Raw genomic sequence first — 24,976 nt, 5'->3', positions numbered from 1 at the left:
AATGCGAGTTTCATGCACAGTCTATTCCATTTTTGGGGTTTATCGTGTCGACTGAGGGAATACGCATGGATCCCGAGAAGGTTAGGGCTGTGGTAGAATGGCCAAGTCCAGATTCCCGTAAGGCCCTACAGAGGTTTCTGGGGTTCGCTAACTTCTACCGGCGTTTCATTCGCAATTTCAGCCAACTAGCCGCGCCTCTGACCGCCTTGACCTCCGCCAGGACTGCTTTCAGGTGGTCAAACACAGCGGAAGCTGCGTTTGCGAAACTGAAGAGCCGTTTCATTTCAGCTCCAATTCTCATTACCCCTGACGCCACACGGCAGTTCGTGGTGGAGGTCGATGCGTCAGAGGTGGGGGTAGGAGCGGTGTTATCCCAACGTTCTCCCTTAGACGACAAGGTCCACCCTTGCGCGTATTTTTCTTATCGTCTATCTCCTGCAGAGAGTAATTACGATATTGGTAACAGAGAATTGTTGGCAGTCAAGATGGCATTAGAGGAATGGCGACACTGGTTAGAAGGATCGGGGGTTCCTTTTATAGTATGGACTGACCACAAGAACTTAGAGTACATTAGCACCGCCAAAAGGTTGAACTCCAGGCAGGCTCGATGGGCACTTTTTTTCGGACGTTTTGATTTTACTATTTCGTACCGCCCGGGTTCCAAAAATATCAAACCCGATTCCTTGTCTCGTATTTTTGACCATTCCGAACGCCCGTCCACTCCCGAGTGTATTTTTCCTGAGACATTAGTGGTCTCCACTCTCACATGGGAGATCGAATCGAAGGTCAGAACGGCCTTAGAAGGGGTAACGCCTCCGCCCGGGTGCCCACCGAACCGCTTATTTGTGCCGGAGGGATTAAGGTCCAACGTTATCCAGTGGGGACATTGCTCTAATGTGGCTTGCCATCCAGGGGTTAACCGTACTAGATTTTTAGTCAAGCAACGATTCTGGTGGCCACTTATGGCTCGCGACATTCACAATTTTGTTTTGGCTTGCTCGGTATGTGCCACTGGTAAGGCTTCCAATCGGTCCCCGGATGGGTTACTCCAACCGCTGCCGGTACCTTCAAGACCCTGGTCCCATATCGCACTAGATTTTATTACCGCCCTCCCGCCCTCCCAGGGCAACACGGTTGTTTTAACCGTGGTGGACCGGTTCTCGAAGGCCGCCCATTTTATTCCTTTGGCCAAGTTGCCCTCAGCCAAGGAGACAGCGTTGACCGTCATAGACCACGTCTTTCGTTTACATGGCCTCCCGATAGACGTGGTTTCTGACAGAGGACCCCAATTTGTGTCTAAATTTTGGCGAGAATTCTGTAAATTACTAGGAGCGACTGTAAGTCTGTCCTCAGGGTTTCACCCCCAGAGAAATGGCCAGACCGAGAGAGCCAACCAAGATTTGGAAAGGGTGTTGCGATGTTTGGTCTCCAAGAATCCTTCCTCCTGGAGCCAACAATTGTCTATGGTGGAGTACGCCCACAATACCTTACCAGTATCGGCTACGGGCCTATCTCCTTTTGAGTGTAGTGTAGGGTACCAGCCACCAATTTTTCCCAGTATGGAATCCGAGGTTGCGGTCCCCTCCGTTCACGCCTTCGTCCAGAGGTGCCACCGCACTTGGACCAGAGCCCGCGAGACTCTACTCCAAGTGGGGGCGCGCACCAAGGCCAAAGCCGATCGCCACCGGTCTAGGCCTCCCGTATACGTCGTGGGTCAAAAGGTGTGGCTTTCTACTAAGAACATTCCTCTCCGTTCCGTTTCTAATAAACTGGCTCCCAAATTTATCGGCCCGTTTACTGTCACCAAGATCATTAGTCCGGTGACAGTCCGCCTCAAACTCTCTCCGACGTACAGGAGAATTCACCCCGCCTTTCATGTATCCAAAATAAAGCCTGTATTTTATTCTCCCATTAATCCGCCTACCCCGGTCCCTCCCCCGCCGCATCTCGTAGATGGGGAGACCACTTATTTGGTTAATCGTATTCTGGACTCTAGAAGGAGGGGACGCGGATTTCAGTACTTGGTGGACTGGGAGGGTTACGGTCCGGAGGAGAGAAGTTGGGTACCTGCTAGGGACATCCTGGATCATTCCCTTATCGATGATTACAATCGACAGGTAAGAGATTCTGGGGACACCAGGAGGCGTTCTTAGGAGGAGGGGTACTGTCACGGTTCGTGAATGCACCGTCTCCAGCTGTAGTCAGGTTACGTCATGTTGATTGTTTAATGTGGGTGTGGTCGCTGATCACTGATCAGCGGCAGGTGCGGCTAGTTCCCACAGACTATTTAACACCCTGTCTTTCGTTTCCTGTTTGTCTGATCGTTGTTTGTAGATCCTGGTGTTTGATGTCGTGTTCGTGTTGTTCCTGCCTTGCCTTGTCGCCGTTCTGTTCGGATCCTGTAGTCACGCTTGGAATACACTCACCACTATTGGATTATCACCGCTGTCATCGTCGTTCAACGCACCCCACGTCTCAACTCACCAGTCTGTGCTGCCACCGTGGTTCCTGCGTTACTCTCCGACCTTTCATCATCATCATACTTCTAATAAACTTACTCGTACTTGCATTTGTCTCCTGTCCTCCATTAGCGCCGTTACAGAAATGGTTCTTTGAGTTAGAGTTTAGGGTTCTTTGTTTCGGCCCTTTTCTTTTTCAGATCTGTAACTAAAGCAACTCATTACTGACATTCTGGAGCTCAGCCATCCAACTACACAGACGGTTAACACAATCTCAATAGGCAAATAATTTCTTTCTTAAAGTGTGTATAAATTATAACATTTTTAAATGCTAATTGGTTTCCTATGTCTTTTCTCTTTTTAGTTTGAGGACATGTAAGTGTGACCAGCTCTATTCAGTCAACTATACTCTCCTCTTCTTAAGTAAGTAATGGTATTGAATTTATGTCCATTTTGTTGGTTAACTTGTTTGTTATTACTGGGGTTTATGCATAAATGTACACAGCAATCACATGACTTTATATTACTTTTTCCTTTGAACATTGTAAAATGCTCATATACTACTTTTGACCTTTATAAACCTTTTTTTTTTCACATAAACAAACGAAAGGAGACAAACTGTATATCTAAATGCAATTGTGCATTTCAGATGCTATCATGTCCTACTGTACAACCTCATCATCTGCAGAGAGAAACTGCCATTCAATCACACCAAAATACACATAATGATTAACTTAAAGGCATCATAGAGGAAAGTACCTAATTGACACGTTGTTGTTGTTGATTTTATGTAAAACCCTAATAAACACTTCAAGATATTATAAGACCAGCAGATAGAGGGTTAAAAAACAATATTACATTTACATTAAATGTATTAATTTAGCAGACACTTTTATCCAAAGCGACTTACAGATGAGGACAGTGGAAGCAATTAAAAACAACAATAAGAGCAATGATATATAAGTGCTATAACAAGTCTCAGTTAGGTTAACACCGTACACGTAGCATGGGATTTTAAATAATATAATAAATAAAAAGAAGACAAATAGAATTTAAAAAAGAATAGAACTAGCTATTGTTAGAGATCTTTACACATACACACACACAAACACACGCGCATACAATTGCATAATAAATGAAAAGAAAATAGAATACAAAAATATTAGAAAGATAGTTAGATTTTTTTAAAGAATAGAATTAGAATAGTGTGTGTTAAAGTTAGAGGGTCAAATAAAGATGGAAGAGATGTGTTTTAAGAAGATTCTTGAAGATGGCTAAGGACTCAGCTGCTCGGATTGAGTTGGGGAGGTCCTTCCACCAGGAGGGAACATTTAATTTAAAAGTCTGTAAAAGTGACTTTGTGCTTCTTTGAGATGGCACAGTCAAGCACTGTTCACTTGCAGAACGCAAGCTTCTAGAGGGCATATAAGTCTGAAATAACAAATTTAGGTAAATGGGTGCAGAGCCAGTGGTAGTTTTGTAGGCAAACATCAATGCCTTGAATTTTATGCGAGCAGCTATTGGAAGCCAGTGCAAATTGATAAACAGAGATGTGACGTGTATTCTTTTTGGCTCATTAAAAATTAATCTTGCTGCCGCGTTCTGAATTAATTGTTAAGGTTTGATAGAATTGGCTGGAAGAGAGCATTGTCCAGCTTGGACAAGGAGTTGTGCAGCATGTTCCGAAAGAAAGGGCTTGATCTTCTCGATGTTGAATAAATCAAATCTGAACGATCGGACAGTTTTAGCAATGTGGTCTGAGAAAGTCAGCTGATCATCAATCATAACTCCAAGGCTTCTAGCTGTTTTTGAAGGAGTTATGGTTGATGTGCCTAACTTAATGGTGAAATTGTGATGAAACGATGGGCTTGCTGGAATCACATGCAGTTCTGTCTTGGCAAGGTTGAGTTGAAGGTGATGGTCCATCATCCAGGAAGAAATGTCTGTTAGACAAGCTGAGATGCGAATAGCTATACATCAGGATGGAATGAGAGGTAGAGTTGAGTGTCATCAGTATAGCAGTGGTATGAAAAGCCATGCTTCTGAATGACAGAACCTAATGATGCCATGTAGACAGAGAAGAGAAGTTGTCCAAGAACTGAGCCCTGAGGCACCCCAGTAGTTAGATGTTGAGACTTGGACACCTCACCTCTCCAAGATACTTTGAAGGACCTATCTGATAGGTAAGACTCAAACCATTGAAGTGTGGTTCCTGAGATGCCTTTTGCCAGTAGGGTTGATAGGAGGATCTGGTGGTTAACCGCGTCAAAAGCAGCGGACAGATCAAGCAGGATAAGTACTGAAGATTTGGATTCTGCTCATGCAAATCTTAGAGCTTCAACAACTGAGAGCAAGGCTGTCTCAGTTGAATGTCCACTTCTGAAGCCAGATTGGTTGCTGTCAAGGAGGTTGTTGTGTGTGAGAAATGTAGAGACTAGGTTGAACACAGCTCGTTCAAGTGTTTTTGCAATAAAAGGAAGAAGGGAAACTGGTCTATAGTTCTCTAAAAGAGATGGGTTGAGTTTGGGTTTCTTAAGTAGTGGAGTTATACGTGCCTGTCTAAATGGTGAGGGGAAAACACCAGTGTGGAGGGAAGTGTTGATAATGTGAGTGAGTGCAGGTACAACTGCGGGAGAAATGGCTTGAAGGAGATGAGATGGAATAGGATCAAGCGGGCAAGTAGTAGGGTGATTAGAAAGGATGAGTTTGGAGACTTCTGCCTCAGAGAGTGAAGAGAAGATGTAAATGAGTGTAAGTTTGCTGGTGATATGAGCTTGACTGATTGTGGTGTGGAAAATTGTGCACTAATGTGTTTAATTTTATTAATGAAAAACATTGCAAATATTATATTATATTATATCAATAAATAATATATACAAATAATACTAATATTTAAGATATTAAAATACTTACATTAATGAAAAACTATCATTAAAAAGGTTATTTATAACACCATTAGTGTCCTATATGGCATTTTTAAAGCATGGTTCTATATGGAACCCTATAAAAAAGGTTCTATTTAGCACTGAAACAAGTTCTGCTATTGTTACAAGCTGAAGAACCCTTTTTTGGTACTGTTTAGAACCGTTTTTCTTAGGAGTGTAGTTCATTGCATAGTACAATGACTAAGCAGACTGTTTTACACTCCAAAATGTTTGTCACATTCACATGCATCAACACATGTTTCCTTGGATCAGAAAAACTAAAGGGGAAATAAATGTATGAACAAAACTAATGTGAGAACTTTAGTACAAGTCAAGACTACAAAGTAGAAGCATACCTGATAGATGTGACAATGTATAATACTAGAAGAAAAAAAAACAAGTTCTAACTTCAATAACTAGTGGACTAATTTTCAGGGCATGAACAGGTGCACTGAGGAATTCAACCTGCTTCTAAGGTCTAGCTCATGTATCAAACACAGCAAACACACACATTATATTGTTGATAGTGAGACACTGCATTTTGAATAAGATGGGCTCTGACTGTGTATGCACAGTGGGTATAGAAAAGAATTACCCCCTTTAAAATAATATAATTTTGCTGCTTTGCAGCCTGAAATGAAGATTGATGAATTTTGTTTTATCTAGCTGTATTTACTTAGTGCAACTTGTAACATCCAAGTGAAAGATATAACACCAACATGTCAGAAAATAATTTGAAAAAAGTTGGAAAAAGGATCACCCTCTTGTGCCAGTATTTTGTTGAACCATTTTTGCTTTAATTACAGACTTTAGTCTTTTGGGATTTGTCTCTGTCTCTACTAACTTTGCACATCTAGACATTGTAATATTTGCCCACTCTTCTTTGTAGAACTGCTCATGTTCAGTTCAGTTTGATGATGAGTGTTTGTGGACTGCAGTCTTCAGGTCATTGCACAGATATTCAGTGGACTTTAAGTCTGGGCTCTGATCAGGTCATGCAAGGACATTCACCTTTTTCTCCTTCAGCCACTGTGTGCTCAGTTTTGCTGTGTGTTTTGGGTCATTATCATGTTGGAAGGTAAACCTACTTCCATTGACAACTTTCTGGCAGAAGGCAGCAGATTTTCCTCAAAAATTTGATGGTGTTTTGCCCCATCCATTCTTCCTTCTATCCTGACAAGTTCTCCAGTCCCTGCTGCAGAGAAACACCCTCATAACAGGACATTACCACCTCCATACTTTACTGGAGGAATGCTGTTATTTGGATGGGGAGCTGTATTGAATTTCTGCCAGACACATATTTTGGTGTTGAGGCCAAATAGTTCAATTTTAGTCTCATCTGCCTCAGAATCTTCAAAGTGTGTTTCTGCAAAGCTCAATCATGACTGCATGTGGCCTTTCTTGAGGAGTGACCCTTTTTGCGACCCTCTCATATACAAGCCACATCTGTGGAGAATTTGTGATATTGTTGTAATATGCACACAATCACCAATCTTTGTTATAAATTCCTGCAGCTGCTTCAGAGTTGCTGTAGGCCTCTGGTCGTCTCTCTGATCAGTGTCCTCCGGCTCTTTCATCCAGTTAGGAGCGACGTCCTGATCCAGGGAGGGTCTGTGTTTTACCAAATACCTTCCAATCTTAATAATAGACTTCACTGTGCTTCTAGACATTGATAAAGCCTTCAAAATGTTTTCGTATCCATCTTCTGACTTGTGTCTGTCCACAACTTTATCCTGGAAATCTTTTGACAGTGCCTTGCCACACAAAGCTGATTGTTTGCTTCAGTTTCACTACCAAAAACTGAAATACTCCAGGAAAGCTCTTTTCACCTGATCAAAATGACCACAGCTGAACACAGCTGAAAGTCAAATGGCTTTGTGTGCCATTGAGAAGGCAATTAGCCTCACCTGATTGAGTTTACGAGTCGTTTTTAGTAATGGGGTGATAATTTTTCCAAATCAGTGATTCTGGTTGTTTATTTATTTATTTATGTTAATTTTAAGTCATGTTGGTGTTACATCTTTCACTTGGATGTTATAACTTGCAGAGAGTAAATACAGCAAAAAACTAAAACTTTGTCCGTTTTCATTTCAGGCTGCAAAGGGAGTGATTCTTTTCTATATCCACTGTGTCTGTGTGTAAAAGAGTATGGCTGCTGGAAAGTCCCTGTAAAAGGTCTAGAGTGTCAGAAGACTCATGACAATGTTCCAGAGGGCAAGCAATCAAATACTTTACATTCTGCCTTTTATAGTCACTCTAGGTGCTTTCAGATGTACGTATTACAGTAGACTGACGATCAGTAATGGATTCCTTCCAGTTCTCTTCTTAGTATTAGCTAAGCTTTGCTAAATATGCTAAATTTGCTAAATATTTAATGGTTCACAGAAGTGACTTGTGGCACAGAACAATAACTATGTATTATTATTTTAAAACCTTGAAAACCCTTAATTTTTCCTTAATTTTAATGCACATTGTGGTTTTCTTGGTAACTTACACCCATGTTTGACCAGCACACAAAATCTGCCCGCATGAGGTAACTTAGTCCAATCCAATCCTCCATCTATACTACAAAAAAAAAAATATTTTCTGTTTTTGTCTGGTTTTCACATAAAAAAAATCTAAACATTATTAAATAAAGCTACATTTACTTGTTACATTTACAAATTCTTGATTTCTATATATATATATACCTCAATGTCAATTCATTGGACTTTTTGCTGCATCCTATATTCAACATCCTGCTAATACTACACTGTCAACTGTAATGATGTTAGACCACACGTGTGGCACATTTGATATTTTCCAGACTTATCAATTATCTCATCACTACTTCTCATTGTGAAATAAGGGGCCTTTGTACCATATTTACGCCAACCCAGATGCCAAACTATCAAGTTGCAGGAATTTATTAAACACTCATGACAGAATCTTAGCCATGATATTTCTTTCCCATGATGCTCTTGTGCAATGTTTTTTTTGTATAAAAGGTCAGTTAGTCAGAAGAAGTTGAATCTCTCACACACACACACACAGCCATCTAAAATATCACATCCCCTCTGTGTGAAGTGGAGACTCTAGTTGCTCTCCAGATACAACCGTGACCTCACAGCCCTTTCACTACGTGACTGATGAATGTTCATGAGAGTTTTTCCCTTTGTAGTGAGAGTATTAGATTGCCTTTGTAATTTAGCTTTGGCAATGTCAGAGCATCTACAAACCAACATCATACTATAAATACTGTAAATACAACTTAATCAAATGTGCAAAATAAAAATAAAAATCAACAGCCACTAATTTAAAAGAAGAAAGCATTAAGTACACACTCCTATGTGCACCAACCAAATCAATGTGTGTCATGTACAAAATGTGAGCTGCTTTAGATCTCACAGATCAAAAGATTTCCACAAACAACTTAAAAAACAGAACATGGCTCATTCCCAGACTCTCCCTGGCTGGTGATGGTGTTGGTAAAAGGACAACTGATACACAGTCTTATCATGCTGTTATGGCTGCGGATGGCTTTAGGAAGTTAAGCTTGTGATATGGCACTTAACCTCAGTTTTCTTGTGTAGACACTGGTATTAAATGTATCAGATGACAAAAATCCATCTATAGAGCAAGAGTCGTGCTCTCTGAGGCCCCTTTAGTGGGAACGTGACGCGAGGGGGAGGAAAGTGGGGGAAGTGGAGTTGAGCGACAAAGAACTCTTTTCACCTCCCATAGACGGCAGCAAAGGTTCCCACTGAGTCAGCGGAGACCCTTTAACTGATCTGTATCGACATCATCACCTGCTCCGGCAGACACCATCCGAGTGAGACCTCAACATGTAGAGCAGAATGTCATCTGTCCGTGAAAGTGTGCGTGGGAGTTTGTGTGCTTCTGCAAATCTCCACTACCTTGCTTGGATTGTCAGTGGTCTGCTTCTGCCAGTGAAAGGGTGTTTCATTATGTGGAGTTTCGATTAAGAATATTATGTGACCCAGATAAGCTAAAAATCCCAGTGTATGCGTGTGTAATGGAAATGAGTAGTTCCTGATGCTCTCTAAGCTTAGCCATGGATCACTGCCTCTTCACACACGTACATACACATATAGTCATTCACCTACCAACTCCTCTACATCACACACAAACATGGAAACATCTAACCTTTTAAATATATAACAATAGAACGACCAGTACAAATGGAGAATAAACATGCTTTTCAATTTCTGTAGAAGTGCAAAATGCATTTAGGAGACATGGAATAGATACATCACATATATTAATACTCAGTAAAGCTCAAAAATCCCATTGAAGCAGAGACTTAAACAGCAGAGAAGTAAATGGCACAATAGCATTATCACTTGCAGAAAATACATGCTATCATTAAACCATGGCAAACTTTTACATGCTTTCGCAATAAATTACCTAAAAAATTAATATGGTATGTGTATATATATATATATATATATATATATATATATATATATATATATATATATATATATATATATATATATATATATATATATATATATATATATTATATATTTTTTTTTTTTTTTGATGAACACTTTAAATTTATATATATAAATATATGTGTAGGATTCAATGTAAACAAGTCCCACTAGGCAAGGTATCAATTACAAATACATTACTTGCATCTTTCAAAAAAAATTTGGGGCTATAAAATTCTAATTTTTGGTCCTTTTTGGACTGTTTATTTGATGGTTGTTTTTAAACAATGTATTTTTGTCCTGCCTTGAAGCCCATTTCTGTGTGATGATTGGGTAGGCTCTGAAATGGGCAAGTCTTTGCAACAAACAGCCAGTAATTCAAACAATAAAAAAGTAATATTGAAAAATATTATGAAAATGTCATTTAAATTTCCATTTCAATATACTTTAAAACATAATCTATTAATCTTAGGGCAAAGCTCAATTTTCAGCAGCTGTTACTTCAGTCTTCAGTGTCACATGGTCTTTCAGAAATCATTGTAATATGCTAATATGCTGCTAGAAAAACATTTATTACTTCTCAGTGCTGAAAACAGTCTGCTGCATGTCTTCTTTCATGAATAGAACATTCAAAAGAACAGCATTTATTTCCTATAAAAATCTTTTGTAACATTATAAATGTTTTACTGAAAAAAACGTTACTGGCCCCAAACTTTTGAACTGACAGCTTTTGAAGTCTTTTGTAACACATTCAGTTCAGCGTTTCTAATCGTGTCTCGTGCCTACTGCCATTTGTAAATATTGCAAAGCTCCAGATGCCACTGTTATATGAATATGGTCTACCACATTATGTTTTTGTAAGTGATAACAGTCACTAAGAATGAAGAAAACAAAGATGCCACTCACCCTGCGGGACAGACACAGCCAGGCATGCACGGCTCATGAGTGGAGCAGGTGAGGTTCAGCAAATTCGACTCACAAGTCTGTTCACACGCTAAACCTTTATTGACCGAGTGGCCATCTACTCGGTTCCCACAGTCCTCATAAAACTGCCCTGGTGGGCACATGGTATCTGAGAGAGGAGAGAAGGAGAACATACTCTGAACTCCAGCACTGGAGAGATATGCAAACGCAGACCAACTGCAAACACTACAGACATTCAAAGAGTTTGACATGGATAAATAACATCAAGATGCTGAAATACAACACTCACCAATAATTGAGCTCTGGGAAACAAGTTTTCCATCTTGACAAATTCTGTTAAAGTAAAAAAAAAAAAAAAAAGATTTTAACTTGCGTGAGGCACAGAGTCTATTGTACTGGGCTGCTGTGATATTTATAGAGAGAGAGATAAAACAGTATTTCTTTACAAAACACTAGTTGTAATTGGGAATGTGAAATAATGGAGATTTTGACAGTGTGGTGATGTTTAACATGAGTGAATAAGACAATCTTACTGTACGCCTGATGATGTCATGATCACATCTCCAGGAGAATAGTCAGCACCAAGAAAACTACATGGACATGCACTTCTGTACCAAAACAAATGGACTCAGAATCAATATATTATGTCATGTGCAAGGAGAAAATCAAACTGAAAATTTAAAAAATGTAGTCAAGTAACCCATTGTCCCAACCCAACACTGAAAGCCACAATGCTGTATAACACAGCACAGCCAATCAAAAGACATTTAATGTTTAATGTACTGTGGTAAGGAGTGAGGATGACCATAGTCATGATTCAGCTCACGTGACCTATGAGACAATAAAATCTCTCTGAGCTGTTTAAGAGAGCTGAGCTAGTACAGTAGTTGGGGGTTAGGGGTGAGAGACTGCAGGCCACAGTGCAGCGGTTTGTGTCTGTAGTAGAGTACGAGGCTAAAGTCCTCCTCTATCACGTCTTTGACTTTCTCTCAGCCTCTGCCGGTGTGAGTGCTGTAACTCTAGCACATGCTGAGTATGTGGCAGTGTAATTTCAGGGAAGTGAACCCATGTGAGGGTGAGGAGGCTAAAAGCGTTATACAACACCTGAGGTTGTCAGATCCATAACATTTTACAGCCTGCATGAACGAGGCCTGCAAATAACTTCACTCTCTCACTACACTAAATAATTCAATCTAGGTGAAAGCCACAGAGCTAGTGTTTAAAAAATGAGGAGGGTGTTGATTTGGCATTAATCATTTTTCATAATTTCACAAGTTCATTTCATAATCCTTGACTTGGATAAAGAGAAACATCTGTGGATTACTACTATTATGTGGATAAAAATTATATAATATAATGTACATAAGTGAATGCTGTTGGGAAGCTGTTTATACACCATTGTGTTGTGATTGACAAAATTAGATGAACATGTCCCTCATACACTTTCATTTGGAACTCCATTCAGTTCTAAATATGCAGCAAATATAATGGATAGAAACTGTTTTAACACTTATTAAGGCACAATTAATTACAAATGAACAGTCTGTCATTATTTCATCATCCTCATGTTGCTTCTAATCCAAAGAAGAATAATGAAGCAGTTTGTAATGGCTTCATCTGTCAAGCTCCCAAAAAGCACTGTAAAGCACCATAAAGCAGTCCATATGACTTTTTTTTTTTCACTTTTACCGTGGCACGCAGGTGTGTGTATGCATGTTTAAGTATGTTCCTTCTGGGCACACGCAACCCTCCTCACACTCATCTCCACACAGCTGAGGGAGAGACAGGAACAGGCAGCGACGCTGACATGATGACACACAGACTCCATACTCCAGAGTAGATGGACACGTGATGGCTGCAAAAACATTCACACAAAAACAGGTCACATGCATATAAATAAAGATATAAGCACACTAATCAATTATCAAGGTACGTACTCAAAAGTATGGGGTAAGGAAGGTTTTTTTTTTTACTTTTTTACTTTTTCAGCTGATGATCAAAAGCCATTGTTACAAAAGATTTCTATTTCAAATAGAGCCTGTTTTTTGTTTGTTTGTTTTTTACTTTATATTCACCAAAAAATCCAGAAACAACATCACAATTTCCACAAAAAAGTACAGTCAGTGTTTTCACCACTGTTTCTTGAAAACAAAATCAACATATTAGTCATGGCCTAGTGGTTAGAGAGTTGGACTCCTAACCCTAAGATTGTGGGTTTGAGTCTCAGGCCAGCAATACCATGACTTAGGTGCCCTTGAGCAAGGCACTGAACCCCCAACTGCTCCCCGGGCGCTGCAGCATAAATGGCTGCCCACTGCTCCGGGTGAGTGTTCACGGTGTGTGTGTGTGTGTGTGTGTGCACTTTGGATTGCTTAAATGCAGAGCACAAATTCTGAGTATGGGTAACCATAATTGGCTGATTGTCACTTCACTTCATATTAATGATTTCTGAAGGATCATGTGACATGTGACAGACTGGAGTAATGGTTGCTGAATATTCAGCTTTGCCATCACAGAAATAAAAATAATTTTAATATACATTAAAATATATAACACAGTTTTTATATTTTAATAATATTTCACAATATTCCTTTTATTCCTTCTATTTTGATCAAATAAATGCAAGACCTAGTGAGATGACATGATATGACACTTCTTAAAAACATCTGAAAAACTCTTACTGACCCCGAACTGTGGACTGATAGTGAATACATGAGTAAGTGTTAGACTGACCGCACTCAGGCAGGTGTGAGCGGAACTCAATGATGACCCCGTGTCTCCTGCAGGTGCGGGCATAGTGAGCGAGGATGGAGCAAAGACACGGTGCTCCACATCTGCAGACATCTGCACGACACTGCAGCTGGAAACCCACTGGGCTCACATACTCGTGACAGGCAGAAAACACCTCTTGCATCAGCACGTCACACTTCTCCACTGCATAAGCGGCTGAAATTACACAAACATTCCATACACACAAAAACATGTTTTAAACAAAACCTAAAGTTTAGAAAGGCACTAGGTTTCGCATAAGACGTGTCACCTGCTTGCTGGTGTGTGTCACAAGGGTCAAGCTGGGGTAAGCTGGGCCGCGGTACGCATGCTGAAGACACACGCCATGCATTTCCAAACAAGTATGGTGTGCTTTCAATCATCCCAGAGGGTGCACTAAAGTAACACATCAAAAACAAAAAGTTGGACAATAAGTTGAATCTGAGCGAAAACAGATAACAGGGAGAAAGAAGGTGAAACCTACAGGAAGTCATCCTGAATGTTGCCGTTAAATGTTCCGCAGAGCCCCACAGTATCATCTCTCCACTGCTCCTCCAGCTGCAGGTACAGCCTGAACTCCCTCCAGTTATACTGCAGCCGCAGACCCTGCGATGACTTCACCTGAACAAACATGGACGACAGCTCCTGGATCTGCAACACATCTGAGAAGACATCACTATATTAAACACATGAAGGACCATCAAGTAAATATGCACGTTTTAAACTTTTTTTTTTTTATCATTCCATATTTTTATTGTGTGAAGTTCAGCCAAAGATGAAAATTCCCCATTTATTCAGCCTCAAGTTGTTCCAAAACTAAACATAAAAGAACAAATTTTGAAGACTGTTGCTGACTTTCATTTTATGGACAAACAAAAAAACAGTAAGACATTTCTTAAAATATCTTCTTTTATGTTCCACAAAAGAACGAAAGTCATACAGGTTTGGAACGACATGAGAGTTTGTAAATGATGCCAACATTTTTGTGAGAACTATCCCTTTAAAGACCTCTGCTTTAAAAGTACTACACAAAACTAGGTATTATGGATAGACATCAGTGTGTTGGATATGAGTCTGTATGTAATCTGTATTGTATGCAGATTCAGTTGATGAACACATTCAAGGTAATGAACACGATATTGCGTAGCTTGTCAGTGATCTACGGCTCAGTCTGTTAAATGCACCCTCTTTGAAAGCAGGTGATGGCGATTTACCGCTAATCAGGGAACTGGCTTTACTTACAAAAAATGCGTGTGACAATCACATTGATATATCACCCATCCCTATACTAAGGCTGTGTCCAAATTCAGGGTCTACATCCTTCGGAGTACTCATTTGAAGGATGTTACGTCACAGCGCCGCGACGAAGGCTGTCCAAATTCGTAGGATCCATCAAATGCGGCCCACAAATACGTCCTCCTTTTCCCCGAATTGGAAGGATGGGTGTGATGGATTCTTTCCCGTCCTACCTATCCCATAATTATTTTCGGCAGAGCGTAATGGTGGACGAAACGAGCTGTAGCGGAGTGGAAGAGGAGTATGCTTTTCGATGTTTCAAAGTTTTTTAAAAAAAATATATATTTTCAGTGGTTGTGTAGTTAGGCATTTTGTTTTAAGCGTTAAGCTTTTTTTTTTTTTACATTTGTAAAAAAAAAAAAACTTTTACTTTCGTAAACAAGCTTCTTCCTTACTGCCTGTGTGAATATCCCCTTACACACAGCTTATTTGTTAGTGATTGAAGCTGTTTTTAATACTTGCTTAGCGCTGTCACGGTTGCTAGGCGACAGGATATGAGTAAAGGGTAAGGGAGGGAACTGAAAGAAGGGTAGGCTGTCCAAATTCACAAACACCGACTTCCGGTTTTTGCGGTCGTCGGAGGACCAATCCTCCTTCAACCGGGTAGGAAGGATCCTAAGGAGGATGCAGACCCTGAATTTGGACACATCCTAAATTGCACCTTTTACGTACTAAAATTTGGGTTAAACCATTTAGGTGCTAAAGTGTACCTGTAAGGAACTAATATGCACCCTATAGGAATAAATAAGGCACAAAGGTGTACCTCTTGAAAATGTACTGCCCCAGTGACAGCTACCCTTTTTTCTAAGAGTGTAGTTTTCCATGATAAAGGGGTTGCATCGCATGTTAATATTAAGGCATTTTAAAATATACCATGGTACTAAAATTCTTGTACCTTGGTATTTACATGGTCCAAGGTTCTTTCAACAACTTCCATGTCAAAATGAGACGTTAGTACTTTTTGGATCACTTTTGCAGTTGTTATAGCACATTTCCATGCCAGCATTTCATTACAGATCAACTGTAGTACTGTACATTACCATCTGAATACGGAAGTGAGATCCTGAACTGGCTGGCCAGAAAAACCTCTCCACTATGGCTCATTGTGATCTCAGTACGCGGATTCTCGTCAACCATCAGGTTGACCGACTGAATACAAGAACCATCCAGATTCTGCAGACACAACAAAGCAAAACAAGTCAGAACATCCCATACCGGCACACACAATATCAGCAGCTATAGAACTACTGCATGAAACACAATGGATGAATGTCTGCACAGGGACACACACTTATCGGTTCATCTGATTCAATTTTGACTAATTCAGTAATCATGTCTTTTAGGAATTAAGCATTTATGCTTGTGACAGTGTTACTGAGAGCTGTTCACAGGAGATAAACCACTGAATCGTTCCATTCAAGGAAATGATGGACGCTACCAACAGGTGCCTATGTGAGGATCTTTCACCAGTCACTTTACTGAAATACATCTCTCGCTCTCTCTTCTCTCTCTCTCTATCAGCAGCTACAAAGTCTCTGGCTCTGTCATTCAGAGGCTCAGATAAGCAGAATGGCTTGTTCAGAGTCCAGACAGTGACACTATACACCAGACTGCTCTCCGTGTGTTGAGTTTTATCATCAGCGGGTCTGGGCTTCAGGAAAGGAAGGCTTTGAGGGAGAGAATCTCTACATGTTTTGTATCGTTTCATGTTTTATCCGTCAAAGCTATTCAGGGTCTAATCATGGTACAAGCGCATCTAGAACTTTGTTTCATCTCAACCCAAAAAATGAAACTTTAGCCAAAAGAAAGGCTGTGCAATTATTTGTGCCGAATCTAGAGATTCATTGAACTAATCTGAAATAAATGTAACTAAAATACTATTAAGACTTGCTACTCTGACTGCTAATAAGCCAATAGCTTGACTAATCACACAAATCTAGAAGCTGCGATCTTAAGTCTGTCTACTGAAGCTGTGTTCCAACTCCCAGATTACTCTTTAGATCACTACACTAGAGCAAGTCTGGAACGGGATGAATAAAGCTTTGGCATGCTACATCTGGCATGCCTTAAATCTTTTCTCTGTTGTGTGCTAATACTCGAGGTTTGTGTTGGTGCGGAGAGCATGAAAGTGCACAGGGACTTACGGCTCCACAGGGTGCATTCTGAATGGTCACAGTGAACTTGCCCGAGTTTCTGCTCTTGGCTAAAACGTACTGGCATGTAGCAGGAAATGTGTAGACGCGGCCATCAAACGACTGGAAGAACATATCTCCTGTCACAGAGCACTCCCCTGTGAATAAAAAAAATGTAAAAAAAAAATGTATCTTCTTAAAAATACAATAAAAACTGTAATATTATAGTACAATATTACAGTAAAGTTTCATATTAATTAAATTATAAGCACAATATGAGGACTGGACAATTCGATTTGTTATGTTTGGCTAAATAAATTAAATCTATGCAATCAAATGATAATAAAATTGAAATAAGATACAGTTGGTATCAGTGAAGTGAGAAAATATAGTTTAGAAAGAGGAGAATGACTGTAAATATACAAAAACAGTAAATATAAAAAAAGGTTAATAAAAACAGATAAAGACCTGGACAGCTGTGCTCGGTGCAGTTCCATATGCCCTCAACACATGTGCTGAGACAAGAACAAAAATTGATACATTCAGTACCACACGAACACAGGTTTCAATGCTTCTTCATTCAACCAAGTATGCAGTGCATAAGATAATATATTGTCTGACCAGTTGTTGCAATCTTCTTGTACGACATGTCCGGAGGGGTACAGCATGCCGTGGTGCTCACAGGGACACTCTGATGCTTTAACACACACCCCATTCTCGTAGATCAAATCTAGAGAAAGTAAAATGAATTGATTATCTTTAAACATTCACAAATGAACACACATTTATAGCTTGAGATTAGTTCATTTAGTATTTTGTTACTACCATCAGGGCAGTAGCAGCCATCCAAACACTGCAGCTTGCTGTCGATACACATGTGTTCGATCTTGCAGTGCATGGGACAGCAGGTAATACACTCTCTGAAAAGGAGCTCACCGGGGCAATCTACACCTACAGCCAAGAACAACAGATACTATCACAATATGCATCTCACAGCAAGAAATATATATTTTAACACTTAAAAACTGTAAAAGCACTTAAATATTTGACAAAGATAAATTGTACAACTTGCATCTTCAGAAAAAAAAAAAGAAGTATGGCACTCGAGATTACTGTGTTACAGTGATTTTACATCTTAGTTTCATGCCAGCTGTGGCAAATTACTGTAATGCATGACCTTATGTTTTTACAAAATGAGGGCAATAGACAAGGCAAGGCAATATTTTAAGAAATTGTTACCAATATTCCATGAACTGTTTTTATTTACACCACATTTCAAAAATTATAATAATAAATGTTAAAAAAATTCAGCTTTCCCATCACAGGAATGAATCACAATATAAAAGAATATTAATATATTGTTAATAAAACATTAATAAATTATTAACATATTCCTGTGAGATTCTTGTTTTTTTTTTTTATCATCCCAAAAACAAAAGTTTGAACCATATTTTTGAATAAACAATTCTCACACCAGAATAACTAATTCTTGGTGCAAACATTTCTTACACTGATTGTTCACTAAAATCATTTTCAGACTGTTTAAAGCTGTCAAAACAATGCAATACAACTACAAAAAATAAACTCAAATATCACAAACAATTGTGTATTTGCAATGTAACCTACTGCAAATAGGAACGTGTGCTCTCCAGTTATGCAGCGGATGTCCAGCATGGGCACATGCTCTTGCATACTCTGTGAAAACCTGGCACACGACATCACCATTGGGACCAGACCTGCACCAGGTGGAAAACATATACCCACACAAGAGTTATATAGTGCGATAACATCAACAGCATAAGTATGTGTAGAATAACACTTTGGAAAGTAAGGTGTGGTAATGTCAGTAGCTCAGTGTTGTGTCAGTACTTACAGGCAGAGGTCATTGGAGCAACTGGCCATGTATGAATATGGACTGACAAATTCATGGCAAGACTGGAACGGGTTCTTCAGTAGAGTGGCACAAACTTTCTCCACTTTCTGCAGTGAAGAACCAGAGTCCTTATTCACCAGGTGTATAATGAATGTAGATGTAAATATGAGTCTGGTTGATGTGAGACAGGAATATACAGTGTGTGTGTGTGTGTGTGTGTGTGTGTGTGTGTGTGTATGCAGTACCAATAAGACACTAGGATCCTGTGTGGCACATGGCGAGGGGTAAAGAGAGGGAACAACAGGACATCTGCCCAGCTGTGGCTCCTCTTCTGCCCAGCTGTTTCCAAACATAGCCAAATCCTGTGTGAAAACCCCTGTAGAAAACACAGATAAATGCATTTAAGTGATGCATAATGTCAATTAATATCAAGATTTTAACATTTCAATTAAAAAAAAAGATAAATTAAAAAATAAAATAAAAATAAAAAATTCCCAGAAATTGCTAGAACATTTCACAATTACAAAGCAAAAGGCATTGACTGAAATAAATGTGTTTTTTATAGTAGAAAATCAAAACTGGAATAGCATTTTCTTGTAAAGCATATTCCAATAATCTTTGTTTTATTTACAACTCTGGTTAAAAAAAAAGATGTGGTGTGACAAATGCTTTTTTTTTTTTTTTTTTTGTAAAAACATTTCTCAAAAAAAAAAAGAAAGAATGCATAATTATGCATGTAATTTTTTATAGCTTTAGATGCAGTAGTGCGCTTCACCACAGTTGACATTCCAACTTCCTATAATTATTTCATGTCAGCTACCCTAAGCTTCATCAAATATTACTTCTGATCACTGTCATTTCATATGTGCACAGTTAGTACAGAACATTTAGTTTATTAACAAAATGGGTTCTTTACTCTTTCACATCATTTGCTTCAACTCAGACAAGGTTACATTGCAAATAACATTTCATATTTATTACTGCTCAGATAATTTACTATTTTTCTGTATTACCAAATAAAATCTACAATTTCTCATCTTGATTTAACATTGCTGATGTTGTCTCTTTCCATCATACATTTTTTAAAATACCACACTCTGTAACAAATTGAGTAAAACTTGCCGTAGCTGGTCTTCAAGTCATCCTGAGTGTCAGCGTTGAAATTGCCACATAGTCCACAGGTGTGTCCTACAAACTCAGGACTCATCTTGATGTACACAGAGCCAGTGAGCCCTTGCCAGGCCAGCATGAAACCCTGCGGCTGAGACACTACAATGTAGTCAGAGATTCGCTCCAGCTCAACATCGTGGATATGATGGGGCAGCTGTACACTACAGAGAGAGGATGTTTAGTTAGAACTACACTCACGCACAAATCATTGAACAGATTCTTTAAAAGAATGAGAGAGCGTGCAGGTCAGGTTTAGGTTAAGTGACCGAGGGTATGGTTGAATGTGAATGTTCATTACCTTTGACCCTTGAAAGTAACACTGAAGTTCTGTAACCTAATCTCCCCCTCCCACGGCAGGAAGAGGCTGATTGAACGTGTGCAGGAGTATGGGAAAGAACTGCATTCTGGGTCATTATGCACCTGCAGATCAATAATTCGCAATTAAGCATAATATAAGAATATTTCCGGATTAAAAAGTGAAAAAAGACCTAAAACGAAGCTAAATGTGAAGTTAAAGAGAATTCCAATTCTAAAACAGAGTGAAAGTAAAACACATTATCACTTAAATAAAGTGTATGCAACTACAGTGTGCAGCTTTTAAGATGCTTCCTCTCCATCATCAAAGAGTGGAGTCGTCTTATCCAGAGCAGCCGGGCCAATCCTGCTTAAGTTCTGCATTACTGTCGCCATCCTTTCAATTCATTGATAAATGATATTGGCACTTAAGCTAATGGCCTAAAGAAACTCCTGGCTGAGTTAGCGCACCTCCTCTGGATTCCCATCAGTGAGTCTGGGAGAACAAAGCCAATTCTGTTTTGGCCCTGGCCGTAATTACTGTATTAAACTGTAATGGGAATAAATGACCATAATAATGAGATCACTTTCTCTATGAATGCCAATAAATATTTTCCTCAGGCAAGAGCTCTGCAGTACACACACACTTATGGCATCTCTGATGCAAAGCAGAGAATAGCAGCCTGCTTAAAAAACACACACATCTAAAGCAAATACACACTCAGAAATAAGGTACAAAAGCTGTCACTGTACCTGTTCAAAAGTTTCCCCTTTGTACCTTAGTTACCCCTAAAGGGTGTGTATTAGTAACATCTTAGTACATAAAGTGTACATAATGAATTGATACCTAAATTATTTAATACATTTTGAAAAGGAGCTACTGTTGAGACACAGCGTGATACAGTCTGATGGCAACAAATCACCATTTGGTAAAGGACATATTTTCTGGTCAATAGTTATAGGTGGTTATGTGGTAGATATACACTAATTATAATTATTATAAAGAATATTATCAAAAATAAAGTTAAATAAAAATCCTTTTATGAACATTAAGAGATCACCTGCATATGTACACTTGACCGAGTGCTGTCTTCACAGTCTCTCAGTAATGTGTAGCTGCATTTTCCAGGGAAGTAGTAATAAAGTCCGTCAAATGTTTCATAGTTGTATTGTCCCCACGAGCGGCATGCCATCTCTCGCTCAAAGCCTAGGTTGGGGACTGAAATATTTGATCCATTATTTGTCATGCCAAAACTCAAAATGAGATTCAATTGAATGATCCACAGTACAGTACCTGTCTGGCAGTGTGTTCCAGTGGCCTGGTATAAAGTGCAGTTACAGGAGTCTGGGTGGACACACCGACCCCCATTCAGACAAGATGATGAACACTCACCTGTATGGCACAAATAAAGCACATTAAATAGTGTGTGTTTCAGTGCATTTAAGCGTGTGTAAGGTATCTGGTAACTGAAATGGTCATTGAAGCATTAAGATGAATCCTGATCTTGTGTGTAATGATGACACTCATCAGCCTGTTGAACAGATGTCTAGTGAAAAGAGGGGAACGTCCCTTTCTCACATTTCAAATGGGCATAACTCTTATTGTTTGCAGTTTATCATTACAAGACTTAGGTTTATGCATCACAAACTTGCAAACACAGTAATTATTGATATGTTATAATAGCTTATAATTCTTACTAAATGCAATGCACAAATAAAAGTAATATCACAATTCTTGTACAACCACATTAACACACATAAACAAACAGTTCCTTACAGATGAACCCATAATCATATGTGCAGGTGTCAACAAGAATACATTCAAGCAAAAAAACACACAGAGCAACAGGGGTTTTTCAACAGGGGGAATGTGCACAAAAGCCCAAAACCTACACAAAGAGGTTACTGGGCCTCCTAAACTATTGTAACGTTCTGCTCAGTTCTCACCGGTGGCTCTGCGGAGCGATGGCTTCTGTGCTTCTGTTTGTTCTGTTGATGATGTGTTGCTCTCTAAGGATCTCTTTAAAGAAATAAACAAAAACAAAAGAATAATAATAATTTCAGTTCACACATAGCTTGTTGGTAGTCCTGGCAGTTTGCCAGTTACTGAAAAAAATTGTGACAAGCCTCCCAAAGCTGAATTTCAGCGCCCTCTCGCGGCTGTAGACTGTAATGTTTTCTCTTGGTGCTTGGTTCTAAATAAATGCGACTTATAGTCCAGTGCGACTTGACTTATATATGTTTTTTTCCTCATCATGACGTATTTTTGGACTGATACGACTTATACTCATGTGTGATTTATAGTCCGAAAAATATGGTAAATATTCATTCCACATTCAAATGTATTACAAATGCATTAAGTAGCCTACAATTGAAATGTATTGTGCATTACTCATTAAAAATGATTACTGAAATGTTCATAAAAACATGTAAGCACATTGTTATAATGAGTATTCATGTGTTTTTTTATTTTTTTGTTGTTGTTGTTGTTATTGTTGTTGTTTTTTATACAATAACAGAGGCCCCTGGACTGTAGCTCTATCCACCAAGGGGTCTTTGACTTGAAAAGACCCATGCATTAAGGTCTGTTGACACCAATAAGGATAACTATAAAGATTTCCACAACAATGTATTAGTATTACTATATCGGTATTTATTAACGTGCGAAATGACTTCTGCCGCTTTAGCAGGAAAGATGCTGATTGGCTGTCAGTGTTTTTATCGTTCATCAGCAGTGGGAAGAAAAAAACTTTGAAAGTGATGACAACTGTATCGTTCCTATGTGCTGTTATCGTTATTTGTGGCATGGACTGCCATTCTTTTACATTTAGAACGATGTAAACTATATCGATATCGGACTTGGTGTGAACGGGCTTTAAGACTGAAAGAATAGGCTACAGTGAATTGTCAGCAAAGAGACATAACTCTGAAAGATTTAAATTAAATGCAAAGGCAGTGGGGATTTTGTGTTACAAGCGTACTTGGCCATTTTAATTAGTTGACAAATTAAGCTTAGGTGAAAAATAACAAATCTATCCTTCAGCTACTTTAATTTGCTCTCATATAGACTATCGGATTAATTAAGACCTCCAAGAACTAATTTATCCAGAGACCCAGAAGTAGGACGCCACAGGGCAAATCTGAAATTCCAATCAAAGTCTTAATCTAATAAATCATTGTTCTCTCGGGGGCTTACAGAACCTGGAAGCAAGTGCTGCGCAAAGCATGGATAAGAGTTTATTAGACTATTACCGCAGGAGGAGGGCGATTAGCGATTCACTTCACTTCAGAACTAAATCATTTTCTTATCTGACCGAAACCGCCCCTATTCTGCCCGCTTTTCCCCATCACACCTGATATCTGAGAATTCAATAATTTTATGTAGCTTACGAACTGCAAGGGAGATGTATTTTCTGACATAATGAACGGAGCCAGTGTGTCTCGGTGAATAGCGGCTCTGGGGAACAGCTTTACCAATCCTGAGCGCGCAGCGGACATCTGAAACCGCTTTACTGCCTCCGAAATGACGGCTTTTGTCCCAAAAAGCTCGACAGAGTCAACGCTGGGGGATGTTCGGTGTGCGAATTAAACAATGAATTTCGGAGGGGCTACATTCATATGTAGGTTATATAATCTATATCTGTTTCATCAGTTTCAAACACAAAGTGCTCGAACAGCAGGTTTTTGCCATGGATACTTCTTCAATCAAACAAGTTCTCGTACAAAAAAATAAAAATAGGTTAACCCTGCAAACGCGTAGCTATTCTTACATTTGTGGTCTCTAAAACGTTTGGACCCCAGCAGAAATTAAACGTATATATAGTTATGCTTGCATGAGAAAAGAATTTACAACCCAGTGATTCAAGTCTTAATTAGGGGCTCGATCGGGCTCCCAAATCCGTACAGAATGTGCACCTCTCTTTTCTTCTTCAGTAGCAGTGAATCGGTGGTTGTAAAGACTGATGTCATTGTTGTTCAAATCATGAAAAATTCTAAGAATAATTATAGCTACGCAATGAGCCAAAAACTAATTTTCATAGTATTAATATAATGTATTAGAATTTATACCGCATTCATTATATGCAAACTGCACCTTAAATAGATCCTAATTCATTCAAGGTGTTCCCACCATATTTGGTTTGACAAACTCGCTTTTAAACCAGCTTTTGGAAACCTCTTGTTTTCTGTGATGTTATGCATTTAACCTCATGGCAGTGCATTTAGAGCAGGTTTCCTGTGCGCACTCTCAATGCATCGCTTCAGCTCTCCTACCTGCTTCGTTTGGGAAGCGGGATCCCATTTCTCCAGCATTATCCTGCTGCTCTCGCTGCTGCTGGGACACACAGAGAACAAGGAGCGGTTTGTTCCTCACACACAGCTAATCAGCACTTGTTAGACAGAAAACCCAGAGACTCACAGGCGTTTCGACTGAGCTTCGTCAGCCTGTTTCACAACTGTACAGACCTCAAGACCTTTCATGAGATTTCATCAAACGCGCGGAAAATTAGCGGCGAGTCAGGATGGCAACATTTTAGTGATGTTAAAAATAATGTCCCCCATTAGGCTAACAGTAAATAGACATAGTGTCAGGAACACAACTGGACACAGATGCAGGTATGGTGTGAGAATTTATTCAAAAAAAAATCCAAAAGAAAAACTCCCTCCAACTAACAAAAACAGGCCGGGAAATAATAGAAAA

At 39.3% G+C, this 24,976-nt stretch overlaps 1 protein-coding gene across 1 annotated transcript in view; it reads right to left on the bottom strand.

The window, feature by feature from the left end:
• Positions 1-24,756, bottom strand: part of LOC128017511 (otogelin-like) — a 46,047-nt gene extending 21,291 nt beyond the window's left edge. Inside the window, exons 1-21 of the mRNA XM_052602930.1 lie at positions 24,742-24,756; positions 24,550-24,610; positions 21,572-21,670; positions 21,339-21,496; positions 20,282-20,403; positions 19,936-20,144; positions 19,059-19,189; positions 18,814-18,920; positions 18,567-18,676; positions 17,766-17,891; positions 17,562-17,670; positions 17,409-17,455; positions 16,953-17,098; positions 15,849-15,981; positions 13,997-14,174; positions 13,784-13,908; positions 13,477-13,689; positions 12,433-12,598; positions 11,277-11,351; positions 11,033-11,076; positions 10,726-10,891 (exon numbers count right to left, since the gene is read on the bottom strand). Of these exons, the coding sequence (XP_052458890.1) occupies positions 10,726-10,891; positions 11,033-11,076; positions 11,277-11,351; positions 12,433-12,598; positions 13,477-13,689; positions 13,784-13,908; positions 13,997-14,174; positions 15,849-15,981; positions 16,953-17,098; positions 17,409-17,455; positions 17,562-17,670; positions 17,766-17,891; positions 18,567-18,676; positions 18,814-18,920; positions 19,059-19,189; positions 19,936-20,144; positions 20,282-20,403; positions 21,339-21,496; positions 21,572-21,670; positions 24,550-24,610; positions 24,742-24,756 (2,540 nt within the window). The remainder of the gene's footprint in view (positions 1-10,725; positions 10,892-11,032; positions 11,077-11,276; positions 11,352-12,432; positions 12,599-13,476; positions 13,690-13,783; positions 13,909-13,996; positions 14,175-15,848; positions 15,982-16,952; positions 17,099-17,408; positions 17,456-17,561; positions 17,671-17,765; positions 17,892-18,566; positions 18,677-18,813; positions 18,921-19,058; positions 19,190-19,935; positions 20,145-20,281; positions 20,404-21,338; positions 21,497-21,571; positions 21,671-24,549; positions 24,611-24,741) is intronic.
• Positions 24,757-24,976: the final 220 nt, after the last annotated feature.

The sequence above is a fragment of the Carassius gibelio genome, chromosome A7 (assembly GCF_023724105.1).
Source record: "Carassius gibelio isolate Cgi1373 ecotype wild population from Czech Republic chromosome A7, carGib1.2-hapl.c, whole genome shotgun sequence".
In the NCBI taxonomy this organism is placed as follows: Eukaryota; Metazoa; Chordata; class Actinopteri; order Cypriniformes; family Cyprinidae; genus Carassius; species Carassius gibelio.
The sequence above is the reverse complement of the archived record's forward strand: the minus strand, read 5'-3'. Positions and strand labels throughout refer to the sequence as shown.